Source organism: Melanotaenia boesemani, chromosome 23 (assembly GCF_017639745.1).
Source record: "Melanotaenia boesemani isolate fMelBoe1 chromosome 23, fMelBoe1.pri, whole genome shotgun sequence".
NCBI classification, from domain to species: domain Eukaryota; kingdom Metazoa; phylum Chordata; class Actinopteri; order Atheriniformes; family Melanotaeniidae; genus Melanotaenia; species Melanotaenia boesemani.
Genome location: NC_055704.1, coordinates 8,914,528 through 8,938,177, shown reverse-complemented (window position 1 = coordinate 8,938,177; position 23,650 = coordinate 8,914,528). Strand labels below are relative to the sequence as shown.

General features: G+C 39.8%; 1 protein-coding gene across 1 annotated transcript in view; it reads left to right on the top strand.

Moving 5' to 3' along the window:
* The first annotated feature begins 635 nt into the window (after positions 1 to 635).
* celf2 (cugbp, Elav-like family member 2) overlaps positions 636 to 23,650 on the top strand; it is a 255,452-nt gene continuing 232,437 nt past the window's right edge. Inside the window, exon 1 of the mRNA XM_041977214.1 lies at positions 636 to 864. Coding sequence (XP_041833148.1) covers positions 812 to 864 — 53 coding nt within the window. The 5' untranslated portion in view covers positions 636 to 811. The remainder of the gene's footprint in view (positions 865 to 23,650) is intronic.

Genomic DNA, 23,650 nt, shown 5'->3' with positions numbered 1-23,650 from the left:
TTCAAGGGGAGGGAAGAAGAAGTGAAAAGAAGAAGAAAAAAAAAAGCAGCAGTTATCAACAGGATGTGGTGGTGTCAGACAGGAAGTCAGGGCTGACAGAAGGTTTGCAGAGAGAAAGATGCTCGTTGACTGTGTTCTCTGTGAACTCTGAATTGCAGCAATTTTTACTCTGACATGTCCAATTTGTGTGTGTGTGTGTGTGTGTGTGTGTGTGTGTGTGTTTTGGTATCACATAGTAGCATTTAAATCTAAAAACAGTGGCTGTGGTAGTGACTAGATTTTTTTTTTTTTTATTGTTTCATTGCATACTATTTGTAGCCTATAACTTACATTTGTCCGGACCAAACCAACAGAGCTCTTAAAATGCGCCCCTTCCATTTGTTTTTTTGTTTATTTTGTTGTTTATTTATTTATTTTCTTTCTTTTTCAAGCAGAAAACGGGTAAATAATATTAGCAGGTGGGGGTGAGCCCTCGTCTTCTCTTCTCCACTGTATCGTTGCATTTCCAGCAGCAGCTCTGCTTGTGAAAGCAGGACAGAAGGAAGCTCGGAGACGCGTCTGCTGAGCGCAAGCTTTGTACGGGAGGGGGCGGGAAGAGTGTGCGCGCGAGAGAGAAGGAGAGAGGGAGCGAGAGAGAGTGTGTGAGAGAAGCTGTGACAGCGCTCATCACCCACTGAACAACCAGGACGGGTTGCATCCGAGCAATCGCTGTCATTCGCAGACGGAGTTTACAGCCTTTGCGCCGCTTTTTCTTTCGATCTTTTTTCCGCTGCGCCCCCTCCCTCTCCCGGTGCTGCCCAGCCAGTCGACCATGGTTTCTATAATTTCAGACCTGGACCCTCTGAAAAGCTGGAACGTTTTAAGGTAAGCGCCCTCTTAGTACGTCCACAACCTCGCCACTGTGAGCGGGGAGAGTGATAGCTAAGAAGGGTTCGGGGGTGAGGAAGCGGCAGGAGTACGCGTGTGTTTTTGGAGAAAATAAGGGTGGGACGCGGCGTTGGCAGGAGGTCTTCGCCTGAGCCATGTTAGTGGCGCCGCGGTGCGTAATTACGCACATTTGCGCCGAGAAAAGCGCTCTTTCTACTTTCTGAGCTCATCTTTCTTCATCTCCTCCGCTCTGTCACGAGTCTGACGCATGCGAGCTGTTGTGTCCGCGTACATCTCATTAACCTCCTCGATGCTACCCCGCGCGGCACTTCATGTACACCATCATCTCCAAACTCCTTCCATTTTAGCCAAAAAGTAAAATTAACAGTCATTTATCACCCTCCCACCCCCACCAGCTCCTCCCTCCCATGCTGATATGGCCCCTCCAAATGTTGAGCCAGAAAAAGTACGCCCCTCCAGGAATTTATCTTGTAACATGTACTCATGGCTGATTGCCTGCTGCAGCTCTTCCTTCAAGAACATTAAATTTGATCTCCAGAGCTGCAAAACATCTTTTCAGCACTGCTCCAGCAAACACAGCCATTTATTTCTTGGATCGGGACCCATGAGGGCGGTCCTGATACAAATTTGATTCTCTGAGCCTCCTATGAGGTCAGAGTTCAAACTTCTCTCCACTTGCCTTCAATGAGCACTTTCTCATTTCTGTCAAGCTGCTATTAGACTCATCGGAAGAACATGTGGCTCTTTCTCAGACCTGCAAATCACTCTGAATGCATTCACTGTCATTAAGCATCTCAGAGAAAAGCCTATGAATTTAAAAAGCTGGAATTTAAAAGGCCTCGTCCCTGAATATTTCAGCCATTTGATAAATAAGTCATTATTCCCACGACAGACTCGGCGAAGACTATCGCAAATTCTATTTTACAGACGGGGAGAGGAGGCAGAACCCTCAAGACCCTCGAATTATTCTTTTAATGCTTCCTCTTCCTTCTTTTATCATTTTTATCCCTGCACACTGCCCTCCATCCCACCATCATTATCTACAAATCCAAAGTAGAAAATGAGCGGGGGAATGCGGAGCAGGCATATTTCTGTGAACTGCTGATGTACCCAGGAAGGTGGGTGAGTGTGTGTGTGTGTGTTTGTGGGGGGGGGGGGGGGTTAATGATGTCATTCCCAAACAAGTAGCGATGACCATTCAGACTGATAAATAGGGCATACAGCTGACCTGACACACACTCATAAATAGCCCAAGTAAAGACTTTCTCTGTGGACACACTCCTTCCTGCCGTCCATTTGCTTAACGGGGACAGATCTCTTGGTGGCATTAAAAATGTCACTTTTAGCTAATTTTAGCTCAGATAGTTAATAATTGACATATAGGCCTCAAGACGGCCACGTTCGCTCAACAGGTGGAAAAGGCAAAGGCCAGTGAGAACCTTTGGGTTTGAGTTTTAACATTTTCTCATGAAATCCAGAGTTTAATTTTGCCAGTCGCCTCATAAAAAAGGAGAGTTGGATTGGTTGCTGAAAAGGGAAAAGAAGGAAGGAAGGATTGCAAGAGGAGATGGAAGTATTTACCTCCCCTCTGTCTCTTGTTTCTTCGCTTTAAAACCTTTGTTCTCTCAGATTAGAAGCAGGGGCAGCTGTCCTTCTGCAAAGACTGTGCATCTTAATAAAGCCTCTCAAACACACGCACACACTCTTCCTGTCTCCGTCAGGGTCACAGCCACACACGCTCAGAAAAGCCCAGAAACACACTTCTCAGTTGCGTATGATAATAAGGCACCTCAGTGGCATTCTTGTTTCCTACCTAATGAGACTCACCTCCGTCACGCTCAAACACACACACTTAGAGACACACAAACACAGTCGTAAGAGTGTGTGTGTGTTTGTTATTGCCGGATTTATTTATTTGTTTTTATTTTTGAACACATCGTTATGCGGCTGAACTGCAGTGACGGCTGGAGCAAAATGTTAAGTTCATATTTTAGGATCAGGATTGCCTCGTAAATTCGAAGAAGCAAATTATGAAAAATGTTTTTTATTAAAGTTTTTTGCTGCAAAACATGCAGCGAGAGGTGCATGAATGAGCAGAGTTAACCAGTTAATGCAGCTCTGTGGAATCTGATTTCATTTTAACACAGTATGGAGTTAATGCCAGTGGCAAGTGTGTGTGCATGCATTTGATCACAAACAGGGTGTGTCTGCTCCCGTGCTTTACATACTGTACCACCTGTAAACAAAGTCATGTCATAAGAGAGCCTTGTGTATCTGTGACAGGAATCCAGTGCTCACTTATTTAACGACGAGAAACAGCATTAACATCATTTGATTGCAACTTCCTTCCACACACACACATGTGCGCGTGTTGGTGATGAGGTTTTATTATTCATTCATTTATTCTTTTAACATCAGGATACAAACTGGAAGCACAAGGTTTTTTTTTTTTATAATGGAGAAGTCATTTTTAGAACTATAAAGCTGCACTCCGCCACCATCGCTTCAACCCTGTAACATCTCTTCAGGGTCCGTTTTTCACTGTCGTCCAATCAGTTCAAATTTTTTCATTCTCACCATTCGACAGCTCCTGCGAAATCCAGCGAGTTGGTGGACAGTGAGAGGGAGGCTTGACCTTTGACCCTGCGGTGTTGGTTTTAATTAATCCACTTAAAGAGTTTGTCCGCTTGCATTACGTGTCGCTTCATATCCCCCTGGACCGGGAGGAGAGGCTCAAATCCATCTGCCTAATTACCAAGACCACTGTTTGAATGTTTAAATCCCCTCTGGTAGTGTGTGCAAGTGCAGCACAAGAGTGTGTAAGACACTTTATCTCTAAGCCAGACCTTTCCACCATTCAGGATTATACTGGTTTTAACTACAGGGTACCAGTAAAAACATGTCAGGTAGACACTAATGTTTTCAAGCTGTAAAATTAAATTTCTTTACATGAGAAAAAAAACACATTTTTTTAATCACTGATTGTCATGCGTAGCTGTTTTGGTAGATTTGCCATCGTAATCTATAATTGTTGTCAGGTTAATGTTTGTAAATCTGTTGGAAGATTCAGATTTTTCTGATATTTTCTCATTGAAATGAGGGCATCATGTTCTGTCCTCCTCCTGCTCTGATTTGCTCTCTGGACGCTGGTGCTTGAAGCTGAATTTGACGCAGTGATTTGGTCACATGATGCCCCGATGAGCTATTTTCAGTGCTGTTCATTGGGTTTTGACAAAGATTGGCTTAAAGAAATCACCTCTAAGGGTCAAGGGAAACGTTGCTGCATATGGTTGATGTTGGAACTTGTGGATTTTGACGGCTTTATTTTCATTTCCAAAATGAAATGAAAGTCTGTTTTCTAAGTTGAGTTTAAATTAGAACCCTGGTCTGGACCTTTGTTCTTTGCTTGATGAAAACTTGTCTCATAACCATTATGTCTGGAAAGGAAGGCGACTCACAATTCACTCTCTACTTCCCACCGCTGCCAATCAAGCCTTTGTAGCAATGACGAACAATTTGGTATTCAGCATCTGTGTGAAGGAGGCGGGCAGGAGGAGAAAGAAAGGGGAGGGCCGAGTTTCTCCCAATTCCCTCGAATCAGAAAGAGATAATTGCATAGCTTAGGTGAGTGTGTGTCATAAAATATAATAGACTGAGGAAAGATGACGGAGAGGGATGGAGATGGGAGTGGCCAGGGAGAAGCAGAAAAAGGAATAATCGTGAAAATCTCCTAAATTTAAGATTTTACTATCCAACCTGCTGCAAACTCATTTTCTATTGTGTATTTATACTCAAATAGCAGGAAACCTTGACACTTAAGAAGCTAGTTGTTTATTATCTTGAGTTTCAGGAGTGGTTTGTGGTGAAAATAACATTTGTTGAGTCGTTTCCAGTGTTTCTAAGAACAAAAGCATCAAGGGAAATTTGAAAAAGGTTAAAGAAAAAATATATAAAATTCCTCCCGCATCTCTTCCTCCTGTAGGAGTTGGATAACTGGTGATTATTCTGCTTTTACCAACACATTTTGGTTGTAATGCTGAATCATCAGCCATTTAAAGTGTGTGTGTGTGTGTGTGTGTGTGTGTGTGTGTGTGTGTGTGTGCGCGCGCATAGGCTCATTGTTCTTGTCCTGTGCTCTGCATTTGTTGGCACTTTCAGCTTTCCTCTTGTTTGATTTCTTCTAAAAGTAAGATTACCTACCGCAGGCATTCAGATCACACACACACACACACACACACACACACACTGAGAACATTGTCTGTCTCTTTAATGTTATTTTAGTCTAAAACAAGTCTTGTTGCCTGTCATGGCATATGCAGAAAGCTGTTTTTTCTTCTTTCTTTTTTTTGCTTTCCTCCCATCCAGCAAAGATCAGCTTAGTCAACAGCAGCCGGAGGGATTTATAACACAACTGTAACACACACCCCACATGACACTGTGTGTGTGTGTGTGTGTGTGTGCTTGCATTTCTCATGTTGTGAGGACATGCATCTGTACCCGCTTGTGTAAATGCTTAAATTTCAGGTTGGTTTAACTGTTACGATGATGGATAATAATTCATAGGATGCGTGTGTGTTCCTGTACTGTGGTTACCATATTGCCAGCGAGCATGAGGTAATCTGCATGTTTTAATCACAAATGTGCATCAAATATTTAACTTTTTTCTCACATTTTGTTTAGCATTTACGTTTAGTTTTTTTTGTGTTTCTCAGATATTGTTTACTTTTTACATTTTCTCCTTCTTTTCCTTCTCTTTTTGCCGTATTTCCAATCTTACTTCCTCTTTATTGTCTTCTTTTTTCCACTTATTTCAATCTCAGCTCTAACCTATACACCGGTCCCTACACACACACACACACACACACACACTTAACACCACTGGCCCAAAGTGACAAATCTGTTTAATAATGCACCACCTGGAGCATGGCGCTCTCTTTTCCACCAGCCGCCTCCCGCTCTCTTGTACACGCACACGTAAACACACACACACGCTAATCATTCCCTCTGGCTGTATTTTAGTGCTGTACTTTGTTATAGTCTTATTCTCAGAGGTGCTGCTGCCATGTGCACGACGGCTGCCGGGCCCATAAAGAAGCTTTAAACCCAAGTGACACACAACCTTCTTTATGTCGTATGGCTTAAAAGACAGAGGAAGTACAGACTCTCTTCTCCACCCTTTTCTTTTTAACTCCCTCCTTTTTTTCCTTCCACTGAACACTCCAATGCAGCATTCCTCCACCCCTTGTTTTTAATTTCTTTTTCTTTTTTTGAATTCCCTCACAGTGATTGTCTACATGCATGCAACCATGGGGGAAAAAGGAAGACAATAAGGGAGAGAAAGAAATATAGATTCTGTTTGAATAGATAGTTTTTTTCTTGAAACTAAAATAATGCAATGAGAGGAGGGATGAGAGGTGAGAGTCAAGAAAATAGAGTTTTGGCACACTGCCTGGTGGAAGTAAAAAAAATAAATAAATAAAACGACATAATCTCTTTCTCTGTGTGTGCAACTGATGGATGTTCGAAGTGAATGCAGATTACATGAAAAAATACCAGAAGCTGAATGAAAACTGAGCAATAATAGCAAGAGTTTACTTCTACAAGGGTCGTGCTGATAGGTCAGACTGACGCTGTGCAGCCCTGCAGGTATCTGCAAAGGAAATCATTACTCCACTTATACATGTTATAAATCAATAAATGTGACACAAATCAGCATTTTATTTAAAACCAGACATGTTAAAAATACAGCTTGATTTATTTTTTACGCCATAAATGGAAATTTTCCATCTCCACTCTAAAAAAAACAAAACGTTTTTTCCAAATGAGATTTGGTGTGGAAAAGGTTGCATTTGAAACATGCTGAATGGTGTTTTATATATAAAAAAAAAAGTCAGCAGCTTCAGTGCTTCACTCACAAATATCTGCTTTCACACAAGTGGACACATTTGGGGGGGAATATAGAAGGGATGAGGGGGAGAGCTAATGAATTATGGCTGGCCTGTGAACAGAGAGAGAGAGATAAGTCTGTGCTCTGTCGCTCCTTTCTTCCCTCGCTCCTTGGGTTAGGGAAGTGTCACGCTGCGAGTGTTGCCATGCAGATGGTGACCCTGGAGTGTTGCGAAAGAGAGAGAACAAAAGAGGGAATTAAAAACAGAGCGAGCTAAAAAAGAAGAAACAAATGTAAAAGGAGACAGGCTTGATTTTTTTTGTTTTCCAGAAACTGTCTTGGTGAAACAGAGCAGGAAGCAAAGCTGATTGACTGCAGAGGGGTCAACAGGGATCTTTAATCAACACAAACGGTTATGGTTTATGGAGGCGCACCAGCTGCCAAATTTGTCCGAGCATATTGCCGAACAATCAGCCGATCGTGATGAAGGCAGACAAGCCTTTGTTCTCCTCTTTAATTTCAAAATGTGGTTTTCACTTAAACCCAGATTCAGAAGGCTAACAGTGGTGAGAGGTCACAGGGAAAATGTCCTCAGGTATGACACGAGCAGCTGTAAAAGATCAACCAGAGCATGAATAAGAAATTGGATTTACAGAAATATCACATGCAGTGTACTCCATTAAATAGTTGGCACACACACTGTTGAAAATGGAGCAATGCTGCAGGGTGGAGACCTTAAAGCAGAAATATTGTATGATGTAATAACCAGAGCTGATTCACTGCAGACTGAGTTGTCATGTCAGTGTGAAGGACCGGAAAACCCCCTTCTTACCAACGTGTTCAAAGCAGTGCTGTTCAAATGTTATACTTTTATTCATTTTGACATGATAAATGCAATAAATATAGATTCATACTTGTGCTTTAGGTTTAGACTGCACACATAATTACATTGTTGTGTATTTTTTTTTCTTTTATCTTAAAATGAGCTCTACAGATGAGACCAGAACAGACAAACTAAACACTGGCTCTATATTTTGCAGTTTTAGCAGCTACTTTCATTTCTACCACTCACTTGAAAGGTGTCATTCAGTTAGCTGCAAACTGCACCTTCACCACTAGATGTCACTGAAAAGTCAGTTTGTGGTTTTTGGCTCCACATGTCCAAAAAAGCTCTGCAATAACCCCTGGATCATCATTCCAAGGATCCAACCAGATGTGGAGATCTTTGTGCATCCAATAATTTCAGTTTTTCTGCAAATGCATTTGTAAATGCCATTAAAGCGGAAATCATGGATAACCAAATCAAATGGCATTCACTTGCTATGTACTGCAATTTTTTTCTGTATTATTAGGTTACTGTGAAGACCTTCATTCTAAAACAACAATCTCTCAGATCTTGTTCACTTTTACGTCTTTGGAAGTCTGAACTTCTGTTCTCCTGCTCTGACTTTACCTGTCCTGAAAATGTCATGATTTTGTTTCTTAGGTTTATTTGCGTTCAGCTGCCACTTTTTAAACGAGTGTCTTTAGGTTTCTCACAAAACACTGCCTAAGACGGGTGTCCGAAGTCGGTCCTCGAGGTTTTGACTTTCCTGCTGCTGCACACACGAATCAGCCAGAATCAGACTGATGGGTCAACATTCTTGGGTGGATCTTGACAACAAGCTGTTGAGGACAGCTATTTAATTTAAATCAGGACAAACCTGCAAGATTTTGGCCCTCAAGAACCGGAGCTGGACACTCCTGGTCTAAGAAAACCTGAACAGAACTATTCTTCTTTGTTCCTTTAATGGTGGCAATAGGTTGTTCAGAGTTAACTGCATCCCTTTTACCCAAGACCTAAACTATGATGCTAGTTCAGTTTTAGAGCTAAAGTTTTGTATAAAAGATGGATGCTGCTTCTGGGTCTAAAAGGCAAAGGTGAGACCGTAGTGTCATGAACATGCATTCATGCCAACTCTGATTAAGGAAAACAGAATATAAATTAGAGAGATTTTAATACATACAGTTCAGCTGAGGTCTCGAAAATGCCTGTTTTGGCTAGTTTGGCTCCATCTGTTCTCAACAAACCCCAGTTGTGCTAAACTTTTGGTGTTGTTTACTTCACTACAACCAGTGTTTATGTCAGCTGTTCCAGCAGAATTCTTGTTACTGCTGATTCTTACAGATCACCAGCAATGAGCTGAGCATTTCAAGCCGTCTCTAATAGTTTTGAAGCCTCATGTAATGCAATCATGGCAGTGATTTTTTTTCACCCATGACTTTAACAAAAACATGATTGAAATGCATGACGCAACCCTAAGAAGCACTGTTGTACTTGGGACATCATTTCAACAAACTCCTGCTGTGAAGGAGGGTGTTGTAATGGTTCTGCTTTCCTTTTGCACAACATGATCTACTCTTACTTCTCCGGGCACTTCGTTACTGGAGACTTTAGCCTTTCGAAAGTCTCCAGTGGATTTCCACGAAACTCACAATCATCAAAAAACTTATTGTCGAAAAAAAGGAAGAGAAAAACAGTGCATTTAACAACATTTTGCACTGTCACACTGCTCTAATTGGCTAGCTTACGAACATATAACAGTTATTTATACCATTCATGTGTCTTTTAGGGAACTTGTTATTTAATGCATCTTAAAGAAAAATCACAGTGCAACTTTCACCACAGACTTTGGGGGTTTAGTTAAGTGTGCTGTTACTGCAGCTGCTTGAATTATTTTATGTATCTTGCTGTGACACATGTAATCCTTTCTCTTAATGAACAAAATTGTAAAAATATACCTGGGTTCTCTGCTCCTTTGCTGAGTGAAGCACCAAGGCTAATCAAGGTTTTCAAATTAACATTCGTCTGAAGCAACTTAAGTGAAAAAGTGTCATTTGAAAGTCTAGTCAAGGAAGTGAAAACATTTCTCTTCATTTTTTACATATCTGCTCTGTTCTAGTTTGTGACCTGTTTTGCTTTATGTAAAGTACTAATTGGAGACTATTTTCGCAGCTTACAGCCCCAGTCAGCCTGTTCTTCTTTATGGCATGGCACATATGGCCTCTAACCAGCAGCAGTGATTCCTCTCCATGTTTCTGACATCTATAATGGTGTTGGCGCTGCTCAGCTAGAATTAAAAGGTCTCTTTTGTCATTAGTCATTGTTTCATTCAGTCAATCTGTTTATGAATTAGAATAATAAGCTAAATCCTTGTTGCATTTTCTTTTCTTTCTTTTCTTTTTTTTTTTTAAAGGCCCTCATTTTCTGTCAGACAGGTAAATGGAAGTAAATTTACTCTGTAATCTTCTCTTTATTCAACTTAAAAGTTCTCCTGTCGTCATGGAGACAAATAACAGATGCAAATCATTCAGAATCAGCTGTTTTGTTTGCATCTGGCATTATAGGAGTGAGATAAATGCGATGAAATGAGACGGCCATTATAATCAACACCTTGCAATCTTTGCTGGATATTCTCTGATCCAGCTTTAGGTATAAAAAAAGTCCCAGGTTGGGTCTTCTTGGTTTGTTTTATTTTATTTTAAATATATTTAAATTGGTTTAGTTTAGTTTCAGGGACTATTTCTAAATGGAGCTCCAAACAAAAATCAGGTTTTAAATCTGATTAACACTAGAGTTAGATTCAAGTCCCAAGATGTGATTAATATCACCACATGCACACTTATAAAAATTTTTTACAGTAAGTACACGTTGCAAATATTTAACACAAACCATCTCTCTTTCTTTAGACACAATCCTGCTGTCTGTTGCCGTGGTTACACTCTCTTAACAGGCCATTGATGTGACTGTACGCATTTAAGAAGCACCACTGACTCTCAGCAAAACCTTAAATGCACTTGTCTGTTTTTCCTTGTCTCTCTTAAGCCGCCTACAGTCGTGTTTTCTTTGTGCATCGGAGCACAAGAGCCCTCATCTCTGCCACTTTTGTCATTGAGAGGATTTAAATGATGGAGGGTTATTATTTGATTGCAACTGATTCTGACACCTTGTATTACTGCTCTCCATCTTTAAATTGAAATTGTTTTCAAGTATCAGGAAATGCTTGTTTTTACTTTGAGGAAGACTCTATAAAGCTTTGTTGTTATCATCCTGCTCTATAACTGTTATTTGAGAGCGGTGGAAGTGATGCAGCAAGTGCTTTTCACGGTTGTTTGATCCAATGTAGAATTAGACTCAATCAGGGTATTACTTGAAAATTAATTAATCTGGCATCATGTTTTTAATCAAATTAGATTTAGTGTTGTTTTAGTGCATGATATCACAACACTATAACTCTTGCCTGTGTCATATCTTGTGGCCGTACACAATGTGTGGGCAATGAGCCCCACCGCATAATGGCCACATTTCTTCTCATCCCCTCAATGCAGTGCTTTGGAAGATGACGGTAATTTGGATGAGGCCTTGGGTTCTCTCCCCTCACTTGCTGACAGTCCCCAGTGCGCGGGAACATTAACGCGGGTCTGAAGCATAAACGTATGGCCAGCTATTAAATGGCAATCACACACTGAAGAGCTCTTTTATAGACGAACACATTTCTGCTTAATAGCTCTCAGAGCAGAGTTGTCCAAATATGACTGTTTAAACGGAGAGCCTCATAGCAGCAGCTTTTATTAAAATCTTTACTGAATTCCTTTGATTTGCCACTTTTTATGTGATGTGCGTCAGAATGAAATTTGGATTTTAAACCTGAATTTTTCAGCTTGGATGTGCGATCATAAGCTGAATTGGGCATCAGTGGGGTCTGACTTCCTGTAATGGTGTCATGCACAGTTAACTCACCGGTGCATGGCAGCTGAAGTTGAGGTTACAAGCTACGTCAGCTGCAATCTGGAGAATCTTGTCTGCTCTGTGTCCTGAGATTATTAGAACCTTTTGCCTCTTAATGGCTGCTTCAGAGTGGACTTAAAGTCATCAGCAAGCCCCGTGCCCAGGTCTGGGAGTCCCGCTTCACCCTGGCCCATTAATTTCAAGAGCTACTCATATCCTTGGCCCCTTACTTTCCATCTCTCAGCCTCCTCCCCTCCCTCCATCATCACCTTTGTGTGCCCAGCCCAATCTCTACGTTCCTCTGGCTCATTTTGAGCTGTAATTGGACAGGGGTCCTGGGGGATGTTCGTCAGCACGCCCCAGTGCCTCGTGCTCCATCTCCAGAGTCGAAATGCACAGGGCCGTGGTCGATAAGCAGTGCTCACCGTCAACCCAACATTCCCTGCTCTGCTTACTTTATATGGGCAGAATGACCGAGTCCCCTCAGAGTCCAAAAGAGCCGCACAAAACACCATCAGCACCTAACCTGCCCTTTATGTCTTACTGATGGAGCACACACACAAATGATCCTACAAAAACATTTGCATTTAGCCAAGTTATTTCCTGTCTATGGTCGTGTGATAGTTGTCTCTCATTTTTTGACGCTGATAATTTTTCGAGGACCTAAAACAAAGATCATCTGTTCTAGAAGCAGATTGGTAAAAAGTTGATTAATATAATACAGGTGTATTTATGTTTATGTTTTGGAAGAAGACTATTCTTAAAAAATACAGAGCTCTAAGGCTTGTTTATTGTTTTGTTTGTTTGTTTTGTTTTTTTTAATCCATTGGTCCCAGTCTTAAAAATGTAAAAAAAAAAAAGTATTTATTTTCTGTTAGAGCTGAAATTTTGCTTTTATTTTATTAATTAAATTTATTTTTATGTACTTATTTATTCATTCAGTTATTGCTTGCATGTTTTTATGTTTTGTTAAATGCGTAGGTTGGATAGAATTTGAGAAAGATTGGTTTTTTTTCTTGAGGTTCGTTTGAGTTGATTTGTCTATTTTATTTTATTTTATTTTATTTTGGTAAAATTTGACATAATTTGCAAAGATTGGTGTCAGAGAATCAGTATATGATTAATATTTTGTTTCTGTTTTATTACATTTTGGCATGAACTTCATACAGTCATTCTACACACACACACACACACACACACACACACACACACACACACACACACACACACACACACACATACACACACACACACTACCCAGCAGTTTTATATTTGCCAGTGGTCTGTTTGGACCTTTTCTCATACCAGCTTTTCTTTGAGCAGCATTTGTGCTGGTAATCTGTCACATGATCCCGTCTCATCAGAGGCTCAGGAACATTTGGAGCTGCAAACAGAGATGCTGGATAACACCCTAAAAGCTTCCTGTACCTCTCTTATTGCCCCCAGCTCAGTCCCAACAATCTCAAATCTTTCTCCTTATCTCTTCCCCTTTATTGCTGAAACTTGACGGCCACTTGACAGTCGAGAAAAATGCCCCAAATTGTGTCTGACCTGGGAGCTGTTGGCCTCCAGTGTACACCTGCAGCTCCCTCCAGAGGTTGGCTATGTCAGGATGAAAAATGTCTCTGTGAGTACTGAGTGTTGCTATGATGATTAAGTTATTTTCTTTTTCTCAGGCGGTCAATTCATACCTACAAAGCTTCTAGACAGCCTCAAACATTCAGTTTTATATAATCATTTTCACTCCTGACCTGTTCCCTCACCAGCTCTGCAACAATTATAGTTGAATACCTGATGTGTGTGTGTGTGTGTTTGGATGTTGCCAAATAAGAAAGAAAGCCATCAATGGAAGTGTGTGTTGAAGTTCTATTGGCATTCGTATGCCAGCGGATAAAAGCGTCGGATGTTAATAATTGAAAGAGTACTTAACGACAGGAGCGCTGCCCTTGCAAGACAGCTTTTAATAACCAGGAAGGTTTCATATTTCTAGTTCTCCTCTTTTTCATCTCTGCTCCCCCCTCCTTTCCACTGCTTCCCCCCACCTCCTGCCCGCTTCTCTCCTTTTCTTTAGAAGCTGCTGCAGCTCTATTCAGCAGCAAAGGAATGCTGCTGAAGAAGCGTCTGTCTGCCTTTTAAAAACAGCAGAGGAAAAGGTGTGCATGTCAATGTGACTGTATTTACACCATTAAAGTGGGGAGCGTTGTTTGGATGGATAACGTCTCATGCCTGTTGACGACAGAGCCTATTTATTCCATCTTTCTTACTACCCCTCTGTCCCTGCCGTCTAGTTGAGAGATGCATATTTGTTTATGGAAGCGCTTCGTCTCTTCTCTTAATGCGCTCACTGCTCTCCCTCATTAATTCGCTTGATGGTCTTTGATTTGCTGGGCATCACTAAGTTGCATTAAGAAATGTATTTCTCAGCTCTTACTTAACTTCGCTTCCAGAACCAACGCAATTAAATGCACATTTAAATGCTCGAGGTTTCCCTCTAAGTTCATGAGCAGAGACAGGCAGTTGATTAGCGGCCCACAGAAAATTAAGCAGCAAGGGGAAGGTGAATGTTGACACTTTTTGTCAAGCATTGCACCGTCTTTATTTAGCTTTTTATTTTCAAAGCAGTTTTCCATAAAGGATATGCAATTATCTCCTATGTTGAAGCTTATTTATTACTTAAGAATTCATTTTTCATACTTATAAAATGACCATTTTTACATCGTCCTGCCATGGTGGCAGGTTGGTGGATGTTATGCATCAACGCTAGTCAGTCTGTTTGAAACCTCTGACTGTGAAGCCAGCTAAAGGGACACATCCAGCCTATCACCATCCTTGTATCCACTTATATTCTTTCTATCAAAACCTGGATGCATAACATAAGCATGCTAGAAACGCAAGACCACTCACATTGACGCAAGGTAACGTGTCGCGTGCACGAGTTGAAGAGCACCTCTCGGACCTTGTCTGCAACTAGCGTAATCTTTTTGATTTTTCCTCACAGTGACAAACACTCATGCCTTAACAGGTGGCAACAGATTGGTGAACTGTTGTTCATGGACATGCCCCAGAAATACAGCGTGACAGGCAGATTGGCCAAGTGCTTTGTACTGCCTGACCTCCAGAATCGAACGTTTTGGCGGCCTGCTTCTGTCGTGTGGCAGCAAATATACAGTATACACAGACAGAACGTTTACTTGCACGTTTGCGTACACAGCAAGTATATCCCAGCCCTTTGTAAGTATTATGACTCAGGCTATGTTTTACATTTCAGGTCTTTATGCTCAGTTCTCATATTTTGCTGAGATACATTTTTTTTTTGCCTGGTTCTTCACATTATGATTTAAATGTGACCACCATCAGACTCAAGTGTGAACAGTCAACAGTACGAATGGGACCTGTGTGCGAAGAAGTAGTATTGTATATGTAAAAACTGTCTTATTTCAGATACCTGAACACTCAGCTCTTTCCGTTATCATCCAGCAGTTTTCATGAAATTTTTACATTTGTGCAACAAACAGCTAAGCATTATAGAACACCATAAAAGAACAGATTTCATTCTTAGGAACAGTGGAAATTAGGGTCTCTAGATATAAAGTATTAATAAGACTGATGCAGTTGAAGGTGTTCTCAGAGGTCAGACAGGTCTGCTAACAGATCGCTTCCAAAAACCTGCAACATTCAACTTAGCTCTTAAAAATTATTTGTTAGTCTTGCTTTGACTTTGTGTTTCTTTATTTAAGTTTGCACCTTTTCATTATTTATGTCTGGCTGTAGAAGTAACACTTATCTAGAATCAAACCAAATGTTTTAAATCATATTCATTTAGCCAATTTTCTCAAAAATTTATTTAATTTTAAATTAATTTGGATGCAAATCCAGCTGTGATTTAAAAACTTTTAGTACGTATTTTTACATTTTCAGCTTTTATTCATTTTTTTCTGATTCATGTCAAGAAACTTACACTGAACATAGATGTTGAGCTTGTTTTGACCAGCATTTTTCATAGCCAGTTCAATGAGCAGATTCTAAATAAAATGAATGTTCTGCCATCAGAGAATACTTGAAAACATCATGGTAATATTGTTAAAAGCTATAATGATCATAAAGAGGTTATTGTTAGTTAAGGGGCTGTTAATTTCTATTCTGTTGATATTAGTAGGGGTGATATGATGTTAAACAACTTGAATTGCAAGTAAAAACAGTCATTAGCTAAAGCTATACAATCCCTCCTGTTTGTATAAGTAGACATATTTAACACACTTCATTCATTTTCCCTCATGATGACTTTTTTTCTTAATTTCTGTGCACTCATCTCATTTGCATGTATCCATACCTCTAGAGCTCTGCAGCTGAATGGGCCTAATTGAATAGTTGATCACATATTAATCTAATTAGTCTGGTTCAGTCGTGGTCATTGTGCGCCAAATTCATTTCTTCTGTCTTGTTATTGTGTTCTCCCGGGCCAGAGGCTGTCATTGGCCCCAGATGGTTTACCATAGCTAGCGCCTCTGATCTAACCGAGAGCATCTCCCTTTGTCTCCGCATCAGACCTCCATATTGCTCTCTGATCCGAGCTATGGCAGAAACACACAGAAAGGGTGAAAACAAGGGATGAAGAGGGTGTGTGGAAGTATTATTAGGTCGAAACGGAAGGAAGAATGAGGCTGTGAAAGATGAGACCACTACTGTTGAGGGTGATCATCACCATATCCGAGTTTTCCATGAAAAGGCAACAAGTGGAGCCTAATGGGAAATATGCAGATGTATGCAAATGTGTGTTAGATGGGTCGCCCAGAGGCCCACTGGGAGATTAAAGCTCTTCGGTATGGAGAGGGTTGTGGAGCACTGTGTGCTCAATGCAACAATATTAAAGAGGAAACCAGCCTTGGACCAATTTAAGGCCTTGTTGTCAAGCTTATAGCTAATGATCTCACAAATAGATCCATGATGAGCATCTTTAATTTGATTAAATCTCTGGGAAGCTTTCTTCACATGAGACCCCTCCAAGGACCCTTACTTCATGTGGATTTGATGGATGAGATCCCAGGGTCGCTATATCACACTGTTTCACAGGTTGATCGGCTCAAAATGACTCCAACAAAAAGAGAATTGAGACACAAAGGAGAGGTAGAGTCAGTTAGGACTTTACCCTCAAGCTCTTCACCATTTACGCTCCGCTTCTACGTTTGATCCATGACAGTCTCTCAGCCTGAGTCTACGGCTTCTCAGACTGAACAGTGGCTGAGAGAGTTACAGATGTTAAACAGATTGAGCAAAAGTGTAAAATGAGGGCAGGCTTTTCATATCCGCAGAAATAAACCTGCAACCTTGGCAATACAGACATTTTGAATTATTCTTCAGTGGCATCTCAGACATATGGTCTTTTGCAAAATAGAGATAAACTACAGCAAAGAACTATTTGCTATGTGAAGATGTAGCAATATAATTGATGTTCTTAGTCATGAGTGCACCAGTGCAGTCATTGATCCTTTTTGTGTTGTACTTCAAGCTGATATGTTCTCTGTAGTAGTTGCCTTTCTGGCTGCAAAAGCATCTTGAGCATGTGTGTCCCTGCTGTGCAAAATTTAAGTCTTAGGAATGTCTCAGTCACAATTTTTTGACCCCAATCCCTCATATTTGGACCATGGGGCTTATAGATGAGATCCTCAGAACACACCGTGTTCTTTAACCATGTTCTTTTAAGTTTCACTTTAATTTTAGGCACTGTTTATCTAGAACTGACATTTAAGATGTTAAAACTTAGCACCTCTAAAATTTTGTTGAATTGTATGCTAAAGCCAAATGTTTTAAAACATTAAACCTAGATTTAAAGATAAATTATTTAAGCTGGTGCCTTTTGGAGCATGACTTACCTCTGCATAATTTAAGTAAATGGTTATCATTATTACAATGCTACAGAAATACTTCATCCGTTTAAAAGTATATCTTAATATTCTGCCAACTCATAAGAAAAATACGCCCATTGTTGTGTTTTTGCAGGCCTGGTTGTTTGCACACACAAAATAGCCATGGAATCATGACAGATTGGTGTAGTTGGCTTTTGTTAGATGGTATGTCAGGCAGTGAACATTAAATATAGGGGTTAGGATGTTTGCTCACTCTTTAATTACTTGCTGTAGAGTAATTGAAAGGTACTTTCATAATGGTACTGCTTACATAGCATCAAGAGCTTTCTTTGTCACATAGAGGTCTCAACAGTACCATGCACAAGTTCCCGACTGCAAATTATTATTGATTTCAGAATGGATATTTGCTGTTACTTTTTGGACTGGTGGGAGTTTCTGGTGGTTTACAAGGCCAGCATAACTGTAGTGGAAACACAGATTAAAATATAGTAAATGTATGGGAAAAATCAAGGTTATTCTTAGACATTTTCTGTGCCAATAAACACTTGATTTCTGCACTTTACTGTCAAAGTTGATTCTTAAAGGTCACAGTAACTTGGCCTTTGGCATCAAACATTCAACTCTGTGTACTGTACATTTTGCCTAATGTAACAGATAGTTAAAAGTTAAAAGTACTGTACGTACCATGTCTGTACACGGCCTCTCTGTGTTAAAACAGGCCTCCAGTGGCAGGTGTTAAGGCTCAAATGTTCACATACATACATTTGTGTGTGATAGCATCATAAATCTACAATTTACTGTTAAACATGTCATCCTTCTAGGGCAGCTATAAACCAGAACACTGACATTTCCAGCCTTGTGAAAGAACTGCATGTAGTCAGACTATTACAGGTATCTTTTTCCACTTACTTTTTCATACATCTATGTAATATTTTGGTCCGCAAAGCTTAATCAAGTATTTGTTCAAGAAAAGGATAAAGACCATGAAGCGCTTGGGTTATCACGGGTCAATTGAAGTTCTCTCTGTATCTTTCTCTTGAACCCCATTAGAGCAGAGCAGGGACTATGCTCTGTTTAATCCTTGTTTCATGTTGGTTGTTAGCCTGGCAGTATTAGCTTAGTACTTTCTTGCTAAAAGCGTCTATGCATTGGGCATCCTGCTGTTTAAATCTCCAACAGACACAAAGAGACAGGCAGCACAGTTGGACTAAAACACCCTCATAAATTCTCTTTGTGCTTCTCCATAGATAACCTCCCCTCTCTGAACTTTTAAAGGGCTCTATGTTTGGTTGGGTGTCATTTGCTGGGAGTTTATTATAGATTTTCCTTCTTAGGAAATGACTTTGTTGGAAACTGCTCTAGACAGTAGACATAAGACTGGCTCACCAGTCTTGTACTTACCTTTTTGTGTTTTCTCTCTCTTTTTTTAGCTGCCTCATTCTGTCATTCTCTAATCCCGGCTCTCCTTCCCATCACTTAACAGCTGTTTCAGGTTGAAGAGAAACACAATGTGATCAGCCTAATGTGATTCTCGTGTATCAACGGACTCTTGTTTTCAACTTGCAAAACCACTTAATTCCTCTCAAACATCACAGGACCTCAGTTTTTCTACTTTCAGGGCATGTTGTCATAAAGCGGGATTGTTATGGGCTGTCTTTGCTGTTTCCTTGGAGAAACCCAAATAGCGATGATTGCGCCACGAGGACAGGGTCAGGCCTTTAGCTAGCCACTGATTAAGGCTGTTATTTCATAACTAGGAACTGATGTTTTCTAGGAAAACCCAGAGCATGAGATGTAGAATAAAGAAAGTTTTAGTCAGGATAAGGGTTCAGGAGGTTCAGATGAGAGGTGCTTCACCCTGAGTGTGTTTATGTGGGTGTGATGAAAGCTGACATCCCTTGAGTTTCAGGCCACTCAGTCTAGAGGTCTTCAGTGTTATTACTAATCACTCTATCATCCTCTGTGCATTCTTTAATGCAAACTTTCTTCTTCTTCTCTGTACTGCTTGCTTTAAGACTAATCTGTCAAGATTGAAATAAGGTTTTTAACTCTGTAATCACTCTTGCTTTTGCCTGCTCCACAGTCATTTGTCTTTTTACCTGCAGTAAAAATGGCTTCCTTTTCTTCCAAACTCTCTTATAGGAGTTTAAATTTAGTTTAAGTGTAAGATTAGAGAGCCTGAAAGTTTTATAAAACTTGCTCAGTATTCTTAAAACAGTGTTGCTGGAGGCAGAAACGGTTTTTGTCAATTAAATTGTTATGCAATAAATGTCAGGGGAACTACTTCTGTAAAATGAGTGACAGAGTGACAATTACAGCCAAGAGCTGTTGCTGAAATGATTCCCTGCAACACCACAAAAACATCACTCCATATTGTGGTTTGTCTTACTTGAAAATGACAGGAAAAGATGAAACAATAGATGTGCATAATAATCAATTTCTTCTTCATAGTGAATTAGCCACAAGGTGTATTAAAATGTAATGAATACTGACTCCTGTTAACTTCCTTTCTTTCTTTTTGCACCTTGCATACTTGATGTTCTTAGATGCACAACATCTGTATTGTCATGCATCCTGTATATTTACTTCATTTTGACTTATATTAAACCTCGGGAATGAATGTAACTTTCATCTTGATCACTAACACCCTGATAACATTTCCACTGATGAAACTCCATGTACTGCAAAAATAGATTATTAGACTTAATGCTAACAATTATTGTTCCACCTACTTTCATTCTTCTTACAAATTTCAAATGTTTTCTAATTACATGACATCCCGCTTGAAAGTAGACTTTGTCAAATGCAAAGCAAATCTGTCTTTGTAAATATGTCAACACTCTTTCACCATTTGTCCACATAATTAATTTGTCACAGACTTAGTATATTAATACCAGAATCCAGACAGAAAAGTGTAACAGACTAATGAGGATAACGAGATACCTTTGGTATTAATAATGCAAATGGACTTTGGCATAGATATCTTGCTAGCCTTCTCTGCAGTTTTTGTGTGGTAAACTGTTTTAATCTGTACTCTAAATGAGCTAAGACATTGCATACTTTTGGTTGGAATCCTACCTCACTAAATGTTCTTTCAAGACTCAATGCTTGGGCCCTTTCTTTTTACTGTATAGACTATCTTCTTGAATCTGGTCTTAGAAATCAGCCATCTGAACATATTGTCAACATGAAAAGTGGCACTCTAACTATCTCCACAGTGAAGTGTCATGATGGGTTACCATCTGTCTGTCTGTGCTCATGTTGCTTTGAACTTAACCGTATAAAACAAAACAAAACAAAACAAAAAATTACTGGTTACTTCTCACCTTTTTTTCTCCCACAGTTATCTACTGGCATACTGCGTTTAGTTTTTGAAGAAACGATAAGGACAGGCCACTCCACTACTCATTGCCTTTCACTGGCTACACATAGCTGTCTGAATTAATTAAAGTAACTAATGCAGCTCACAGTAACATCTGGCTCTGAATCCAGGCTTGCACCTCGTCATGACCACTGTTCTTATTTCTGGTGTCACAATGCTGGGACAGGCTAACAAGTGCTATCAGAGCTGGGGCGTCCCTCTCTACTTTCAAGAATCTCTTTAAGGCTCATTTCTTCTAAAAGAGTATAAAATCTAAATATCACAGGTGATATGTATGGGCTTTTTAGACCATTTTAGTAGAATTAAACAAGTTAAAACCAATACATTTCCAAGATCAAGTCATTAAGACCAAAAAGGTTTTTATTGGAGACAGCAAACTTAAATTAAGACTAGAATATTAACACATGAGAACACTCTGTCACAATCGAAATTACCTTTCCAGTATTCAATGTCCTACTTAAGTGACTGCAAGCCTTATAAAGGTAAACCAAATTATAATTCAAGTGAAAGGAATTTATTTGGTAGAACAGCCAACTTTAGGATCATGTAGAATAATTGATTTGGTTATGTCTAGATTACTTTAATGTGATGTGTAACCCAAATATAATTTCTTTACATACTTTTGGGTTGGTTGATTTATAATCCAATTTATTGGTTATATTTTATGCAAATTATACAAAATGCTAATTAAGTAAAGCTAAAAAAATAAAGTGTAGTGGAGTACAAAGTGTGTTTCCCCAAAATATGAGGGAATAGAAACAGAAATCTGCATTACATGGACAAAAGTATGTAAGAATATACACACTGCCTTAACAGCATTTCCATTTTAGGTTTAACCCTGTCTTTTAATCCACTTTATAAGTTTCAGGTATTGTTAGCAAAGTAGCCACAGGCTCCAAAAATGCAGTTTTTACCCGGATATGTCAGGAAGGAAAGGGATGGTTAAAGCAGAAGTATGACAAATCCAGCTATGAGAAGCAAAGCTATCAAATTTTTACTTTCTTCAGCAGATATAGTGAAGAAAGACAGGTATCATATGGAGGGGAAGCCTATTAAAAATCCAAGACTCTAGCTGCTGAATAATCATTATTGAAAGAAACTTTACAGTCAGACAAGTCCAAAGTTGCTTATAATAAGCAAAACCTTACAATTGTGCCCCCCTCTAAGCTGTCATTATCTAACTGTACACAGTGTCCTATATGTAAAATTGAGCAAGCCCACTAGAGACACTCTCATAAGGTCTGGAGTGGGACTTGTCCACCAAGTGGGGCTAGTTATGCAAATCTCTCCTGCTTCCTCATTGGCCAGGGTCATAGCCATGATAATAATGATTAAGGAGCAATTGAGTGGCGGCTGAGGGAGAGAAAAAACAGAAAGCGGGGGTGTACGGTTTCGAGAAAAAATCTTATTTACATGTATTACACATGCCCACATGGATATTTCTGAGTATGTTTTTCTTCTTCAGTCTCATATTCTTGCCTTTCTGGGATGTGTTCAGCAGGGGGAAAGAATCGAGCCCCTTATCTCTCAGCAGTCAACACCTCCTGTTTCCACAGCGACATGCTGCTGCATAGCTGTAGCATCTGGGCTGTATCCGTAGCGACCCCGGAACCCTGACAGGCCATAATCTAAAGTCACAGGCAGCAGCAGGGCAGATTCTGTTCCCTTTCTGTGAGTGTGATAGTCTACTTCTACTCTCAAGAGGAACAAATGCCTCCACGGAGAGAGAAAAAATGAGCAAATTCCATCAGAGCGGAAACATTCTCTGAACTTCCAGATGAGAAGTTAAGAATTTAAAGAAATGTGCTGAGAAAATTCAGGATTTCTTAATGAATTAGTCAACCTTACTGACACAACTCTTTGGATAGAGTGTTTCATGCAAATGCTGTCTGACTGTGTTAAAGTAAGTGAACGAGAGCTTGTTAATACCTATACAGGTAGGTAGCTTTCTGAAAATACAAGCAAATTTGCATATCACAACATAAGCTTTGCAACTCGTCCATGTTTTTGTGAAGGTTGAATAATATCTGCAGGTTTTGGTAACTAATCCTCAATAATGTAACTTAACTGGTATTGAAGATGTTATAATTTTTTGGCTTTTACCAGCTAACTTCAAACTTGCTAACAGGTTGTGTCCTGGACAGTGCATTATTTTAGAAGTAATAATTCACAATGTATATTTGTATGTTTTTTTTAGATATTTACGAAAAAACACTTTCCCAAGAAAGTTTTGACACTGTGTAAAATGTCAGTAAAGTAGAATGCAATGATTCATAAATCTCATACTCCCAACAGAACTTATATATTAAAACTTTAGAAATTTTAAAATTTCACAAAAAAAAATATTAGTTCAATATGAACTGTATGGCAGCAACACATGGAAAACATGTTGGAACTGGAGGATTTTTACCGTTGTGTAGCATGAAGCCGTTTTAGAGGAATGTTGACCCTTTATGGTCTGATGCAGGGTTCTTGCTGCTCAACAGTCCTGGGTCTTCATTGCCAGATTTTTCATTTTATGATCCTCCAAATGTTTTCTGTTTGTTGAAGGTTTAAACTACAGGCAGGTCAGTTCAGCACCCGGACTCTTCTTCTGCACAGCCACTCTAATGCAACCCCATTCCATCAGAGATGCAGGCTTTGAATTGTCCGCTGCTTTACTGTTCCTCTTCTCTTCTCTGAACTTAATTCCAGAGAAGATGACTGAGTGTCTGAATCATGTTCACATATGGCTTCTTCTTTGCATGATGTTGCCTGAGGACCATAAGATCACCAGCATCCAGTTTTGCCGTTCAGATTTCTCTCATGCGCACAGAGATTCCTCCTGATTCTCTGTATCTTTTGCTGGTAAATGGTGGGAT